Raw genomic sequence first — 16,274 nt, 5'->3', positions numbered from 1 at the left:
ATGGATAATGACTTTATTACACCTACTCTCTGCCACTTAAGTTTTCCTTCCACCTCCACTGGGAGGACAGCAGACGGTAAGTTTTCTTTTCCCCCTGCACACAGTGGATGGTTATTGTCACCCCTCTCTGTTGCCACTGCGGTTTAACCAAGATACTTAGGACTAGGGAACATGCACTTGCTGAGTCTACCACTCCCTTTGTGGTTCTCCAGACTATTCAGATGGGAACAGTCTTTATCCCAGACCCACCTTGTACACTTGCCCACCCATAGAGCTCCATGAACGGGCAGTCCCTTTGTGTCCTTTGCCCTCACTCCCCCACCCCTCTGGTAAGACTACTATATGGGCAATTGGGGCACCCTTGTTCACCCCTTACATCTCCTTGCCAAGTTTTCATGAAGGAGGTTTCTCAACCTTCTTTCCCCTTCCCTGATTTTGGGGCAGGGGGGCAAAGAAAGGGATGGAGTTTTCTACATGGGAAGTCTGCTTCCACATACTCCTCCATTAGTTTAATCATAGCCTCTAATGATTCTGGCTGATGCCTCTGAACCTAGATTTGCATGGCCTCGGGGAAGCTCTATATAAAACTGTTTGTTCCAGGACAATAAAGTCCATTAGAGCCTCTTTATCTTTCCTCTGCCTGCCTACCCAGGAGTACTATTCTTTCCACCCACTGGGTCTTCTGCATCTCCATCTCTTGCTCAACTAGCCAGAGTAACATTTCCTCATAGCATCCCGATCCCACCACCCTCATGTGGGTCACATTCCCTCAACCAAGAGGGTTGAGGACCCTAGACTAACTCCCACTTGTCACGAGTGCTCCCTGAGCTACCTGGTGTGTCACAGTGCCTAGCCAGTTTCCATCCCCTCACCGTCATGAACTCACCCAAGCTGCTTGCCTTTCATCTCTTATACCTTTTATTGCACAGATCTTATGCAAACAGAACATGACACTAGCCTATTGCAGCAGGGGGCTTTCCACAGTTTCTTTCCTTTGTACAGCTAACTTTCTGAGCTCTTCCTTCCTGTTCCTCCTACTTAAATCCTTCCAATTACTTCATTAGCCTAGTAACTACAACCCAGGTGCTCATAACCTCCCCCTCTCCCCCAACAGAAAGTGGTTAACTGTCTCCAGCTGGGCCTGCAGCCTTCTTCCTTCTGCAGTATCATCAGTGATCAGGGTGCTGCTGCTAGCACTCTGTCACAGAGGGGCAAGAATTAGGACACAGCCCTTTCATCAGCATCTCCCATTGGCTAGTTTAGGTGGCTTCCTATCTAGTACGCTGGCTTTTGTTCTTAGGTACATATCTCTCCCCATTCATTGTACAGAAAGCCTAATCCAGACTTCATGGATCCCATTGTTGTTCCGGCGATTTCCAAGGTGCCTAAAAGTTACATCACAGTGCTTATGTCCCTTTGTGGATCTGGGCCACAGTCATGTCCCAGGCATCCTAAAGATACTTCCCCCCCCCCCAGAGTATCATTAGCTAACACCAGCATCTAAGAATTAGAGATTTGGATAACCGGATATGCTTTGGGATGGTTAATGGTTTATAGGAGCAAAGGGCCAAATATCAGAGGGTTTAATCTGGTGCCAATGAAGTCCATGGGAGTTTTGCATTACCTTTAATGAGAGCAGGATCAAGTACATAGTTCTTAAATGAGCAAGAACTCCTTTTGAAATCAATGGGAATTTTGTTCAATTTAAAGACCATAGAATTTGCTCCATAGTTAATAATAATATTGGTGCTGTCTGGAACGGTTAGTAGACTCAGCAAGCAGTCATAGATCAAACATACATGGAGACTGAAACACCCTCTCATTCCTAGAAATAGTTATTCCTGAAGAGTGTTGAGGTATGTTAGCAGGGCAGTGGGAGGAAACTTGCATTGTTACTGACAGTGCTGCACCTGATCTTTGGACAAAGCTACACTAGGAAAATTAGTACTGATTTTACTGCAACATTTCAGCTGCAGTTGCTGAAAAATGGCATGAAATTTCTTAGCACAGATGCCCCCATTAAAATCTTAAGGCTCTTAGTGATGTCAGCCAAGCAACCAGTACACTTTATGAGTATCAAATGTAATTTAATATGTACGGAAATAAATGAATTTGATGATCTGCTCAACACTGACACAAAAATCTCTTTAAAAAAAAACCCCAAGTCCTGTATTTTCAAGGGAAACTTGGTCTGTAAATGTCCCTATACATTTAAAGTTAACTTATTTGTCATTATACGCAACACGCTTTGACAACAATTTGTTTTTAAATAAAAAGCTATTAACAAAAAATAATCAAGTTTTTTTTTATAACACAAGCACAATCTGACCTAGTGATGGTCCTTCATAGATTCCGATAGCTGGATATTAACACCAATACCAAAAATGCTGCAGAAGGTAAGCCATGTAATCATTTTGTGTTGTGAAGACAGTGGGAGACTCAGGCAAACACACCGCAAAAATAGAGGCACAAACTATAAAGAAGAAGAAACTACTATGATGTTTAAAAACAAAAACAAAAGCAAAAGACAGAAGGACACTAGCAAACAACAGTTGCAATGATATCAGCTTGACGTACCTTTGACTGGTGATACAAATGTCATAGCACCGGCAGCTGGTGTTTAGGGCTTGCAGGAAATGAGGTATGAAATGTTTTCATTTATCATAAGTGTTTACTGGGACACCTAAGAGCCATTATAATTTATATTAGACTGTTAGAGCCCTGGTACAGTACAAAAGGACATATCAGAAAACTTCCCACAAGCCAGGCTTCCTGTTAATCCCAGAACCCTCAGGTTGATCTAGGTTTACTAACTTGATTAGCATTTCAGACTGCGACACCAATTTTGGCATCATTTTAGTGTATTGTTAAATAGAATCTTTTGATGAAAAAAAGAGAAGGAGGTGGAGAACAATTGCTTTAGTAATCATGGCAAATCAGGCATTGTGAGCTATCATTCTTTACCTTATTCGGTTCAGGGACTAGACTGACATTTTACTTACATGAGATGTTTTTGAAATGCTACAGAAAATGAAGTCACATATTGAAACTCAGTATTTACTGTCTGTCTCTCTCTCTCTCTCAAAACACACACACACATACATACACACACACACACACACACAAGCCCACCATAACTCACAGTCAAAACTGGGATTTTCAGATATGCCCCAGGGAAATGAATTGCCATCCATTGAAATTCAATGTAAATTGTGCACCTAACTCTCTTAAGCTGCTTTGAAATTCCTAGAATACAAGCTTACTTTACACCAGTAGTTTATCACGATTTTAAGTGATAGTGCATTTTACTCTTGTATTGTCCCTTTTACTCTGGTAAAGTAACCCAAGGAAATGGTATTTCTCAAGGAAATGATCTTGTGCATGTAAGAGAGAGTCAAATGCTATGAGTTTGTAATTCATTTTACCTACAAAGGTGCATACTGCTCACTTTGCATGAGTAAGAGAACTACCTCCACATACAGACAAAAAATGTATTTGTTTGGAATCAGCCATATAGAGCAGTAGATAAATATTATGCAGCCAGTATTCTTGTCTGTACATAGGCAATGCGATGGAATAAGGTACCATAATTTAAGAGAAAGACACAACAGTAGCACGGACTAGGCTAGTTTACTTCCTTAGTAGTTCGCCACCATTCATGTATTAGATAGAGAGAAGCACTATTTTCAGAGTGCTTTACAATTTTCACTATTTCATCTCTTTAGCTGTGTTTAAAATCAGTGGATTTATGTCAGTCCATTTACAATGTAATTGTGGCATCAGAATGACTCATTTAGAAAAGACTATCCCCTGCTCTACACTACAGGGTTAGGTTGACCTAGCTATGGATGTGTCTTCATTTAAAATTTGGCTGCCGCTGGCATAAGTGCCTCTCTACACCAATTTAGTAACACCACCTCCCCAAGTGGCATACAGTCATGGTCGATGTAATTTGTCAACACAGTGTCAGTGTAAACACTGTATTGCTTAAGTCAACTGTTACTGGCCTCTAGGAGCCATCCCACAATGCCCCCACACGGATGATACAATTGCTACAAGCACGCCTGGTGAGGATGTGCACTGCCGACACAAGAAGCCAAGCGTGCACACACATAAGCAATGTACAGCTATGGTGGCTGTAAACTGACATAAGTTAGTTGACATAATTTTGTAGTGTAGACATGGCCTAACAGAAGAAGACATTTAGAACTAGTCAGTCCAACATGTCCATATATATTTTAATACCTTTACCTCCCCTGCACCACCATTTTTAATGGCAGTGGGTTTTTAAAAGTTTGTCCATTGGGGATACTAGCTGGGATAGGTGGGAGGAGAGGGATTCTTTCATGATCATTTAAAGAATGGAAGCAAAAATTGTAATCAGACTGACAAGAGCATTTTGAACATGTGTGTATAGCAAACTAATTGCATGCCATATAAAGAAAGAAGGATACATGCTAAGTTACACTGAAATGTCTGACAAAAGCAGGCTATATCTATATGTGATATCACTTTCATAATAGAAATGCATACCACTTCGAATACCCATTAGTTGCTTAACCTCATCTGGTTTTCAAGCATCCAAGTCAATACAAAATCATGTAGTCATGTAACCACAAGGCACTCATTTCTGGTGTTATCCCTAAAGAGTCTCTTTCTTTAGAAATCTTATAAGCATGAGCAGCACAGTGTTAAGTGACACACCCTGCAGACTATCATCTTCTCCTGCAGCAAATTTAGTTTGTCAGTTATTCCACATGTGCAGCCCTTTAATAAGACAAGACGCCACAGGCATTGAAAGGCTGTGGTTGAACCGTTGGTCAGGTACTTGAGGAACAGCTTCAAATATAGAGAAGAGGGGTGAGAGAGATTATTGTTTTTTGTTTTTTTTTTAAATTCAGACTAATGCAACTGGCAAATAAACATGTCGCAGCCCAGTAAGCTGTTAATATTCTTATAGGGCAATTAATTTATTAGCATTTAATAGTCACCAGTTACTATCTGCTGAATACCAATGTTTTTTTGTCATTGTTTTGGTGGTATTGCTTTTCCCCTAGAACACTCTACCACACAAATTCATTTCAGTCACGTAATTATTGAGAGAACACATTAGCATTCTCAAAGATCTGTCTGATTTTTACCTTTGCTCTGTCTGGCTGCAAACCCCCACTGAACAATGGGAGTTCATTGGGCATATTGGGGCATATTCCTACTACAGCTCCTATAAAATGACAGCCCAGTACTTCTTACCAGCTCCTGTGGATTTTGAACAAGCACATCCCATATACTATCAAGCCCTTATGTGCTCTCACAAAACTGGTACACTGCATTTGACATTGCCTTGGCAGTAGAGAGGATGCAATAATGATACTGCTTTAATAGTCCTAAATAAGTTCTCTTTCAGTTTCCAAAGCTGAGATACTTTGCTAATTACAGCTCATTGATCTGTTGGGAACGGGGTGGGAGGAAATGCATTAAGGATCTCCAAACAGTTTAGCACTCCAGATTGTGCAGGTCATTTGAAAAGTTAAGACAAAGTAATTTCTCCTCTATCCTGGGCTGCATGAGTTTCCAACCATAGTGAATCTTTTATGGAAGAATGTGGTAAGCATACAGTGTCTTTCTTTCCCTCAGTCAAACTGACCTGAAGAAGAGCTCTGTGTCAGCTCAGAAGCTTGTCTCTCTCCCCAAACCCAAGCTGGTCCAGTAAAAGACCCACCTTGTCTGTCTAACATCCTGGGACCAGCATAGCTACAACAAGACTGCATATAGGAACCTTTACATATACTTCATGCAAGCATCAAGCACAGAACACGAGCTCACAGCAATTGCTGGCTCGCTCTCTCACAGCGATACAAACACACACCCTTCTGCATGTCATTGACTAGCTGATTCCCTTGCACATCTGCACCAGATCACCCCAGTGCCAACACGTCAAGCAGCCCTGCAGGGAACAGAGCTTTGCCGCTGCTGTGGCTGCCCCGAACTTTCCTCGCCTCTTCTCGCAGGGAGAGGCCTTGTCTCTTTAAGTGAGACTTGAGAAGAATATTAATGACTCTGGGAGGGTCTGGCAAAGAAATCGCCAGATCCGTGCAATTCAATGTCAACAAGAAGGAGGTGAATGGCCGTGGTGGAGGCAGGACAGGGATCTGAGCTGCAAAACCATGGGGGGAATAAGGGCACGGAGAAGGGAAGCAAGAGGGAAATGAGGGGGGACAGACCGGGCTCCACACGCACAAAGACAGCTCAGAAAAGCAGTCACCTGGCAAGCAGCGCTCCGCTAGAGATTTCACCCCTCAACCCACCGAGGCAAGAGGTGGAAATGCAAGAGCTCGCCCCATTTCTCGGCGAATGAGGCTCTCCTTGGCACCTGCTAGTTAATAGCTCCATTTAAGAAACATAACGGGGGAACAAACCACGCCGCTTAGCTGCAGTCTCCTACCTGGGATCGCTAGGTTGGTGAGGGGGAGGCGGTGGATGCTTTCTGGCAAAGTTGCCATCCAGTCTGCGAATTTCAGCTCACTCTTCCCTTGCGATGAAGCCATGCTGCTGCCTTGGTCGCCTCCTCACTCCTCTGCCGGGCAACCTCACTGTCTGTAATCCGACGTGCGCTCCCCCCGCCCTGCTAGAGTTTACACTCTGCTCTGCGCCACACCCACAGGATGGCGCAGACACATGCTCATTTTAATAATTATTCCAAACGCTCCCGCCACGCAGCCACCGGGCTCGGATGGAGCTTTTGGCTCTTGCCCACCACTCCTGCTTGAACGGCTGCCCTTCCAACAACCACTTTGCCTTGCATTTTAACGGGATCCACGCTGCTCCCATATGCCTCACACTCTCCTCCCCCCCTTTGTTTGCTGTTTCGGGCTGACTCGCTGGAACCAATTTGCCATGCTTCTGATTGGGATTTTGCTCATTCATTTTTAATCAATGGCGTATAATACTTTCTACCTCAAGAGCTTGGTTATTTTTCTTGTCTGTTTCCCCCTGCTCCTCACAGGGGTCTCTGCTTCTGTGGCTGGCCCTCTCCAGAAGCATGATTTTCATCTCACTCAATCTGTCTCCTCACACAGGGCTTCTTCCTTTATTAAAAAAAAAAAGGCTGCCATCATCCTCTTTTGTTCTTTGATCTTTTGGGCACAACTCAGGGTTGCCTCTTCTTCTGCACTTCATTCCCTGATTAAAAGGATGATCTAAGTGTCTGTTTTACATGGAGAGGGTGGTGTATATTCATGAATGAACTCAAATACCCCTTTCAATGTATTGATGTGTACAGCAGTTTAGGTGGCAGATGGAGACATAACTAGGACACCCCCTCTACACTGGGACACGGACACTCGTGGGGAGAGAGAATACCCCCCTGACAGCCCTGTGGGATGAGGAAGAAAGAATGTCTCCCAAAGGGAGGTCACTCCAGGAGCCAGAGGTAGTTGCAGTAGAATGGGATGGGGGTGGGGGGAGTGTTGAAGAGGAGCAGGCATGAAGCCATCAGCCCTTAAGAAACTCCATCTAGGACACATAGCAGGTCTTAGCAACACAGACTATCCACAAGCACATAGAAATGCTGGAAAGGATCTTGAAAGGTCATCAACCTCAGTGAAGGGGGCTGGCAGGAGCATGCATAGACCATCCCTGACCGGTGTTTGTCTAAACCTGTTCTTAAAAACCTCCAATGATGGAATTTCCACAACTTCCCTTAGAAGCCTCTTCTAGAGCTTAACTCTTCAGTGCTCAGGTAGATCAGCCACATGGACTTCATCTTTTCTGTTCCTGGTGTTTTTCTTAGTGACTGGGGGTGCATGTGTTAGTTCTGCCAGTACAAGAGCAAAGGCAGTTGGCCTCTGTGTCCTTGTTTTCGTTTCAATGTCTTCTACTCCTCTAAGACACTGTCAGGGAGAGTTATGACAGGTGGCTTTGGCACGCATGGTATATCTATTATCTTGGTAAACTGCCAGCCTCTTTTTGTTTGGATTTTAACTTTCTCTCCTACTTGCAATGGGAGTGAATTGTTGAGCATTTTTGTCATAGTATTTCTTCTGGTTCTAAATTCCTTTTGTAGCTACTTCCAAGTTAAGTGCCTTCACTTCAGGAAGATTATTAAACTTAGGCAGAATGACAAATGTCTGAATAGTGCCACTGAACTGGTACACCTACTAAAGCATTGTGCAACAAAAAATGTTGCAATTTTTTTTGACAATTCCAAATATTGATCCCTTGAATGCATTATCACTTTTTATTTTTATCTTGTTCTTGATGTTTGTTTTGACTTCTCTGCTAGCTCATTCAACTGTAATAATAATAGTAAAGGCTTGATGTGATGTGCTTGAACTAATAGGTGAAAGGAAATTATTGAAATGAACCACTTGGACCATTATTGGTTATCAACGTCTCTGGACTCTGATGTTGAGCAAACTGTGATGTATAATGTGGCATTGCATTATTACTCAATGTGGCAGGCAAGAACTCAGTTTAAAAAAAAATCTGAGAAGTAGTTACTTGTTTAAGTTAAATTCACAATACAGATAAGATAAGCATCTCCCAGTCCAAAGAACAGTGGAGCGATTTCTTGGCATATGGAGCATTTAAATAAAAGAAAGGATGCTTTTGTTTTAACACCCACAAAAAGGTATTCAATAGAAGTAGATCTCAAGGAAGGATTTGAATAAGGAGATAATATTGAATTGATGCTCCGTCACAGGAAAGATGTTAGCTCTGTAGTGAGCAGTATAGAAAAAAAGTGGGATGAGTGGGCAAACAGGCATCAAGGCTACCATGCTTTTCTCCAATATTAGCAATTCTTTACTCCCTGCATGTTAGTGTGTAAATCCATTCCTTCCAAAGTAACTGGCCTTATTATACACCAGAAATGAACACAAAACAGGGCCGCCCAGAGGGGGGGGGCAAGTGGGGCAATTTGCCCCAGGCCCCCAGGAGAGTTTTTCGGGGCACCTGGAGTGGGGTCCTTCACTCACTCCGGGGGCCCTGGAAAACTCTCGTGGGGCCCGGGTCCCCGGAGCTTCTTCCACTCCGGGTCTTCGATGGCGGGGGGTCCTTCCGCTCCGGGACCCGCCGCCGAAGCGCCGGGTCTTCGGCAGCAATTCGGCGGCGGGGACCCCCCGCCTCCGAAGACCCCAGGCCCCCTGAATCCTCTGGGCGGCCCTGACACAAAAGTCCATATGGTCTATGCTGTGAAGGAAAACAACACACTGCACTCTAGAGCTAAAGACAAGGTATCATTTTGCATCATCTTAGAGTGACAGGAAAGAATATACAATATAATACTACACATTTTCAAACAAGTGCTTTAAGTTTTGTAATCAATACAATCCATGACAGAGGGGTGAGGGCTAAAGTTTTTATCCACACAGGTTTGGTCACATTACTCAAAAGTTACAAATGAATTGTGCTGGTTAACTCAAAAAGTACTGATAAATCTTTATACCACTCCATCATGTATTCTGTAGATGATATTTTCTTACAGAAAAATGATTTTATAAAGCTTTTAGAAAAGTTAAATACAATTGGTACTATTGCTTGTATTTTTCCATCTGTACCCAGGAGACCATGAATCAAACTGTATAGAACTCCTGGCAAGAAAAAAAAAATTAAAACACCTTCAGTAGCTTTTTTCTATATCTAAAAATGACAGAGTTTGTCTGTTATTTTGGACTTTCCAGGGCTGGAAGTCAATGTTTTCTGTCTCATTGGAGAGGTATGAATCTCCCCCTTTGCAGTGGTATAAAATTGCTGGCTAAAGCTTTCACAAGCAATTAGTGATTTGAGTGCCTCAATTTTTGGATTCCCAACTTGAGACACTTTAAAGGGGCCTGATTTTCAGACCATCAGTACTTGGCACTTTTTAAAAATCAGGTCCCTTTAAGGTGTCTCAAATTAGTCATCCTTGAAAATCTTTGTCTCTGTTTCTAGTACACTGCAACTCTTAAATCTGTCACTGTCTCAAAACTCAGAGTGGTAGCCGTGTTAGTCTGTATCAGCAAAAACAATGAGGAGTCCTTGTGGCACCTTAGAGTCTAACAAATTTATTTGGGCATAAGCTTTTGTGGGCTAGAACCCACTTCATCAGCTGCATGAAGTGGAAAATACAGGAGCAGGTATAAATACATGAAAGGATGGGAGTTGCCTTACCAAGTGTGAGGTCAATCTAACTAGACAATTCACTTAACAGCAGGATACCAAGGGAGGAAAGATAACTTTTGAAGTGGTTGATTAGAAATAAAATAATGGCTGTTTGAAGCTGCTCAGAAATTTGGAATGTCAGAATAAGGACTTGTCTACACACTAACTTGCACCAGTGTAGTAACACCAAAACGCACTCCTGTGTGGACATTCTTATTTCAATTTAAGAGTGACTTATTACTTAAGCCTGTACCTAACTAATTTAATATAAACTGAAATAAGCCTGGTTTTCATGTGACAGAGTGCTAGCACCCAGGTCACTTAGGTAATTGTATAACAGAGAAGATTACAGACTTATTTGGAAGCAATTGACCTGTTATGGTGGAGATTATTGACACTTGAGGCAATGGTTGGGCTAATGAGGCAAGTAGCTCAATAAGGGGAAGATGTATATTGGCAGGTAGAAGAAATAAAGGGAGGAGGGGAAACTCAGGGAGTGAGCTGGGTGCGATATAAAAAGCTGGTTGGAATGCTCCTCCCGACACATGCCTGTATTATGTTCTGTAATGATTGGAATCTAAAGATTAAAGGTACACATGGGAAAAAGAAGTGGGAGTGTGTGTATGTTGTGAATGAGAGACCAGGCAAATGGGCCAGGCAGCATGGCACATCATATAGTGAAGGGAGCACCGTGTGATATTGCATCTGTTTAACTAAATAGGTTTTAAAAAGCAATCAGACTTTCAGTTAAACAGATGAAGTCTACATGCAAACAAGCCTTGAGTCTCAAAGGAGGTGGATTCAGGGAGACAGCCATATAAAAATAGTACGGGTGATTGTGAGAAAGATATAAGTTAAAGGGAGTCTCCACATATCTAGAAATACAATCCCTGATCAGTTAATTCCAACTATGTTAGACTCAGATATGCCAAGGAATGAATGATCATGAAGACTGAACTACCCTTTCACTACTAGTAGTATTCCCTCCAAAACAGGACTGTAAGCACGCTGGTTAGTACTAAGTGCCCCTGCCTATTCTGGAGCAGTTGTGTAGAAAAATGGAATATTTCAAGCAGTAAAAATGTCAGTTTAGCACTTTTTAGCAGTAATACATGCATTTAATGAAAATGTTTCCTGTAGTTTTAGTTCTAGTAAAAGTAGTATTTTATAATAAAACTTCACTGATAAACTTTGTCATTTTAGCTACCAGAGATTGTCTTTTCACATGTCCTTGGGTTTAGGAAATGGCTTCTATTTTAGTCATGTGAAAAACAGAAGTAACAAGATCCTTCGCTTTAACCACCTTAAAGTACAGTTCTACTCTGAAAAGTGACTCTGGAAAAATGGCCTTGTGGGGCATTGGCTCTCGATTGCCAAATTAAATGTGTTCAATTTACAAATACAAATAGTTATCTAAATGCCAGTTCTACTCAAAACTGTTTTATGAGCACCACCGATCACACTAAAAAAAAATATTTTTGGCTTTTTTTCTACTTTTTGTTGGAATTTCAGTGTTTGAATTTTTCTGACTCATATTCTAGGAATCAGGTTGTTTTCTCTCCTTCTCACATCTCATGACTATTAATAAAGGTCCTGCAGAACAAACTAAGTGCTTCTTTACACCTGTGTACCCCACTGCCTTCAAATTATTCCTCAGTGACACTCGGGCAATACCACTGCATATAATTAATTGGAACTTAATTATCAATTATGCTGTTGCCACAAACACACACACACAAATCCAAGTAACTGTCTCTCAGCTTCACTGCTCTGCACAGCAAACAGGAGTAAAATGCTATTTTCATTCCCAAAGTGAGAAAATATAACTCTGAATATAGTCACAGGACGCAGACCTGCTGAGTAAGAAGGTGCCATTTTGACAGTCACAATAAGGATGTGTAGGAGAGGCCACACAATCTTTTGACAGATCTCTTTATAGCCTTACCTTGCATTCGTTAAGAATGCAGCATTAACTAACATCATTTTTGGCCAAATAATGTGCAGCATTTCTGAAGGAACAAAAAAATCCCAAAGCAATTAATCTTGTCTTCCTTCTATAAGGAAGATTTGTGCACAGTTTATATTTTCAGACAAAAAACAAGTGAATGTGTCTCTTGCATTGTGATCTGAATACATAAACTTTGAAGTCAAGCAGCTGAGTTATACACTACGCTACTGTGAAAAGGTGTCCACCTAGTTCCTGCTGAATTTGAAAAGATGCCACATCTGTCCTATACAGTGTTGTTGTAGCTGGGTTGATCCCAGGATGTTAAAGAAACAAGGTGGGTGAGGTAATATCTTTTTATTGGACCAACTTCTGTTAGTGAGAGAGACAAGCTTTTGAGCTTGCACAACTCTGTACAAACTTGAAAGATGAAGGAGCTTCAATTATCACCTAAATGTATTACTTTAATTGATGACTGGGAATGTGGCACTGCTGCTAAATGATTATATTTTTTTGGTTTTCCATGCGGAAAAAAGAAATCAGTAATGCAGGTACTTTTGCAAATAATGTAACTGAATTATTGACTGCAAAGATGGCAAATCACTCAGAGCCCTATTCGCCAATAAATTCTTTATATGGTCACATTAAAATATGGAATTGGGTAGGAAGGGTTCAGAAGAGGAGAGAAGTTTTGGAAGTTTGCCATGTGATCCATCAACTTTAAAGTTAGTATAATACCAACAAATATATTTTCTCATAAATAAGAGCATCTGTGACTAAAAAGCCCCATGTATGGCTTGATTAAAGAACTTGTCTAAAACCTTGTTTTCAAGCATGTTGATTTCAGCAAGTTCTCAAAAATTAAGGATGTCAAACAAAAAATCGATCTGGACCAGAAAATTGGTCAGCAGCTGAACTAGCCTTGGGCAGCTCAAACACAGATTCCATAGCCATCATCAAGGTAGCCAGCCTAAAAACTAGAGCTCTTCCCCCCCTGTAGAAAATGTCCACCTTTATCCAAGAAGCCCTCCCCCCCTCAAAACAATGCCCCCAATTTTTCAGTTTTGAAAAAAAAAATCAAACAGTTTCAAGGATAACATACATGGTTCCATACATTTTCTTTTTGAAAAAATCACTTTTTGATTAATGGAAAATGTACCCAAGACACTAAAAACCATTCACAAAACACCAGACATGATCATAGGAAGTATAGTCCAGTGAAGGAATCGAAATTTTCTAGCAGTTATTCCCACCTGCTGGGATCCTACCATTGTGGATTTTATCTAGCAGCAGACAGAGTGGGAAAGATAAGAACAATTTTAAAAGTATAGAAAACATAAGAAGACAGCTTCAGGTCAAGAACAAAGTGATTCTCATTTGACAATATTTACTTTGTTATCACATTGTGGCTAGAAAAATCAATGAGAAGAGTAGGGCTGAGATGCAGAAAGTTATTAGACATGGATAGCATAGATAGCACCAATGAATTATGAGCAATCAATCTGTAAATGTCATCAGTTTAAGATAGATAGCTCAGTCATTTTGGATACCTACACAATGTGAAAAAATGTCTGCACAGACTTCTTAATAATAGAGAGATTATTTTCTGCATAAACCAATTTAGTTAAAGTAGGAAAATTATACAAACATTCTGAACAATTATAAAAATGCAAGTCTTTGAGATATGACAGCTGGTGTATTTTTCTTTTACCATCAAGACATTCTGCATAACACCTTGTAATTAATCTTAATTATGATTGAATGTCATATATGCAATATTGTGATTCTTTATGCAGTTCTGATTGTTTTAGTGTAGGATCATTGCAAAAATATAAAATAGCAAAAATATTAATGGGTTTTGTAAATATGAGTCAGGAGGTAGGATTAGCTAGACATGGCCTATAATGTGTAATGATAATAAGGCTTTTCTTAGGACTTAAGTCCAATGTCCTATGCATATTTAATTAAAGTCCCATTAATTTAGGGTTGTTTTTACCTCATTGCCAGTTGATCAGAGAAAACCAATTTGGTTTGTTATTACAATTTTTATTCGAGAGCACTAATAACTACAAAGTTAAAAAATGTCTTGTACTTCCCCAAATTATTAAACAATATGATCATTATTACTGATATTACAATATAAACTGAGTTAGACCAATCAAGGAGTTAACAATAATGCAACTTAAAACTGGGTAATTATAAAGAGAACAACTTAAGACCAACAAATGCTGAAGTTATTGCATGAACACAACCAGTAATCAAATCACAAAGTTAACCTAACACAAATGATTAAATGACTTATTTAATCTTCCTATTTCTATGCAGTTTATACTTTTCCTTGTGGAAAGGATAGGTTAAGTTTAAAATCTTTATGTATCCCAAATGACTCTTAGAGACCTATGATAAGATTTGCTTTGAACCTATGCCAGTGAATACCCAATGGTAGTTTACACTATGGGCTTATATGCACATACGATTACTATTAATGGCCGTGTCATAATTATAAAGGGAAGGGTAGCAGCCCTCCTGTGTACAATACTATAAAATCTCTTCTGGCCAGAGACTCCAAAATCCTTTTACCTGTAAAGGGTTAAGAAGCTCAGGTAACCTGGCTGACACCTGACCCAAAGGACCAATAAGGGGACAAGATACTTTCAAATCTTGGTGGGGGGAAGGCTTTTGTTTGAGCTCTTTGTTTTGGGGGGAGTTCACTCTTGGGACTAAGAGGGACCAGACATCAATCGATGCTCTCCAAATCTTTCTGAACAAGTCTCTCATATTTCAAACTTGTAAGTACAGCCAGGCAAGGCGTGTTAGTTTTATCTTTGTTTTCTCAACTTGTAAATGTACCCTTTGCTAGGATGTTTACCTCTGTTTGCTGCAACTTTGAACCTAAGGCTAGAGGGGGTTCCTCTGGGCTCTTTAAGTTTGATTACCCTGTAAAGTTATTTTCCATCCTGATTTTACAGAGATGATTTTTACCTTTTTCTTTAATTAAAAGCCTTCTTTTTAAGAACCTAATTGATTTTTTCCTTGTTCTAAGATCCAAGGGGATTGATCTGGACTCACCAGGAATTGGTGGGGGGAAAGGGAACGGGGGGGGGAAATGATTAATTCCTCCTTGTTTTAAGATCCAAGGGGTTTTGGATCAGTGTTCACCAGGGAGTTGGTGGAAGAGTCTCTCAAGGCTACCCAGGGAAGGGAGTTAGCCCATTGGGAGTGGTGGCAGCGGACCAGATCTAAGCTGGTAGTTAAGCTTAGAAGTTTTCATACAGGCCCCCACATCTGTACCCTAAAGTTCAGAGTGGGGAAGGAGCCTTGACAGGCTGCCTGCCCCCTCTCCCCTAAAAGGCTGGGACAGGAGTCTCCTGGTAGGTGTCACTGCATAGGTGTGTTCTATTAAGGACACAAAAAGAATAAAGTTATTTAGAAAAAGTATCTGCTCTTTAGCTTGCTTGTCTTGTAGAGTGTCAAAGTCAGTCAGTAACTGGTTTGGAGAACTAGGCAAAGTCTTCGGGCTTAGATACCATCACGCTAATGGGCATCATTCTTGGGTCAGCTGGCTGATCTGTGATATCTTTGTCTCTACTCCCCTTGGCAGAGGAAGGAATATCAGCCAAGTTGTCATTGTGGTGACACTTCTTCCTCATTTACCTGGTCTTGTATGGGTGAAACGCAGGCTGGTATCATCCCACAAGACCTCCCCGTAATCTTCTGATAGAATCAGGAGATCACAAGTTTCTCACCCCAACTGCTTTGTCCAGTCCTGGTGGTGTCATTCTGACTCTTGGTCCACTTTTGGGGTTCTCCTTTTAGAGTACTACTTCTTAGTCACCTCCACCACTCTGTTCCAAATAAGCAACACTGAGGGAATAATAGAAGGTGATGATTGTATCAATATAGTCTCTATCCCGTGCTTTAAGGTGAACTACTGAGACTCTTCAATTGCCTCTTGACTATTGAACCTGTTGTCTTCCTGGTCATAACTTATGACCCATTGCCCTTTGACTTACAAAACAATAAAAATACAAAAGTAGTTCCTTACCACTCACACATCTCATGCTTTACTTCCTCAAGATGGAGAGGGGCTCATAGATAAAATAAGAATTGGCAGAACTGTCACCACATCTGGGAGATTCGGTGAAAGGTCAACTCACTCTATCAAGGCTCAAAGTTAGTCTGCTTCAAA

At 41.0% G+C, this 16,274-nt stretch overlaps 1 protein-coding gene across 1 annotated transcript in view; it reads right to left on the bottom strand.

Annotated features, from left to right (window-relative positions):
- The window catches only part of PLCXD3 (phosphatidylinositol specific phospholipase C X domain containing 3), a 144,649-nt gene extending 138,092 nt beyond the window's left edge, over positions 1-6,557 (bottom strand). Inside the window, exon 1 of the mRNA XM_054033111.1 lies at positions 6,443-6,557. Within this exon, the coding sequence (XP_053889086.1) occupies positions 6,443-6,545 (103 nt within the window). The 5' untranslated portion in view covers positions 6,546-6,557. The remainder of the gene's footprint in view (positions 1-6,442) is intronic.
- Between the last annotated feature and the right edge of the window lie 9,717 nt (positions 6,558-16,274).

Source organism: Malaclemys terrapin, chromosome 6, assembly GCF_027887155.1.
Source record: "Malaclemys terrapin pileata isolate rMalTer1 chromosome 6, rMalTer1.hap1, whole genome shotgun sequence".
Lineage (NCBI taxonomy): Eukaryota > Metazoa > Chordata > Testudines > Emydidae > Malaclemys > Malaclemys terrapin.
The sequence above is the reverse complement of the archived record's forward strand: the minus strand, read 5'-3'. Positions and strand labels throughout refer to the sequence as shown.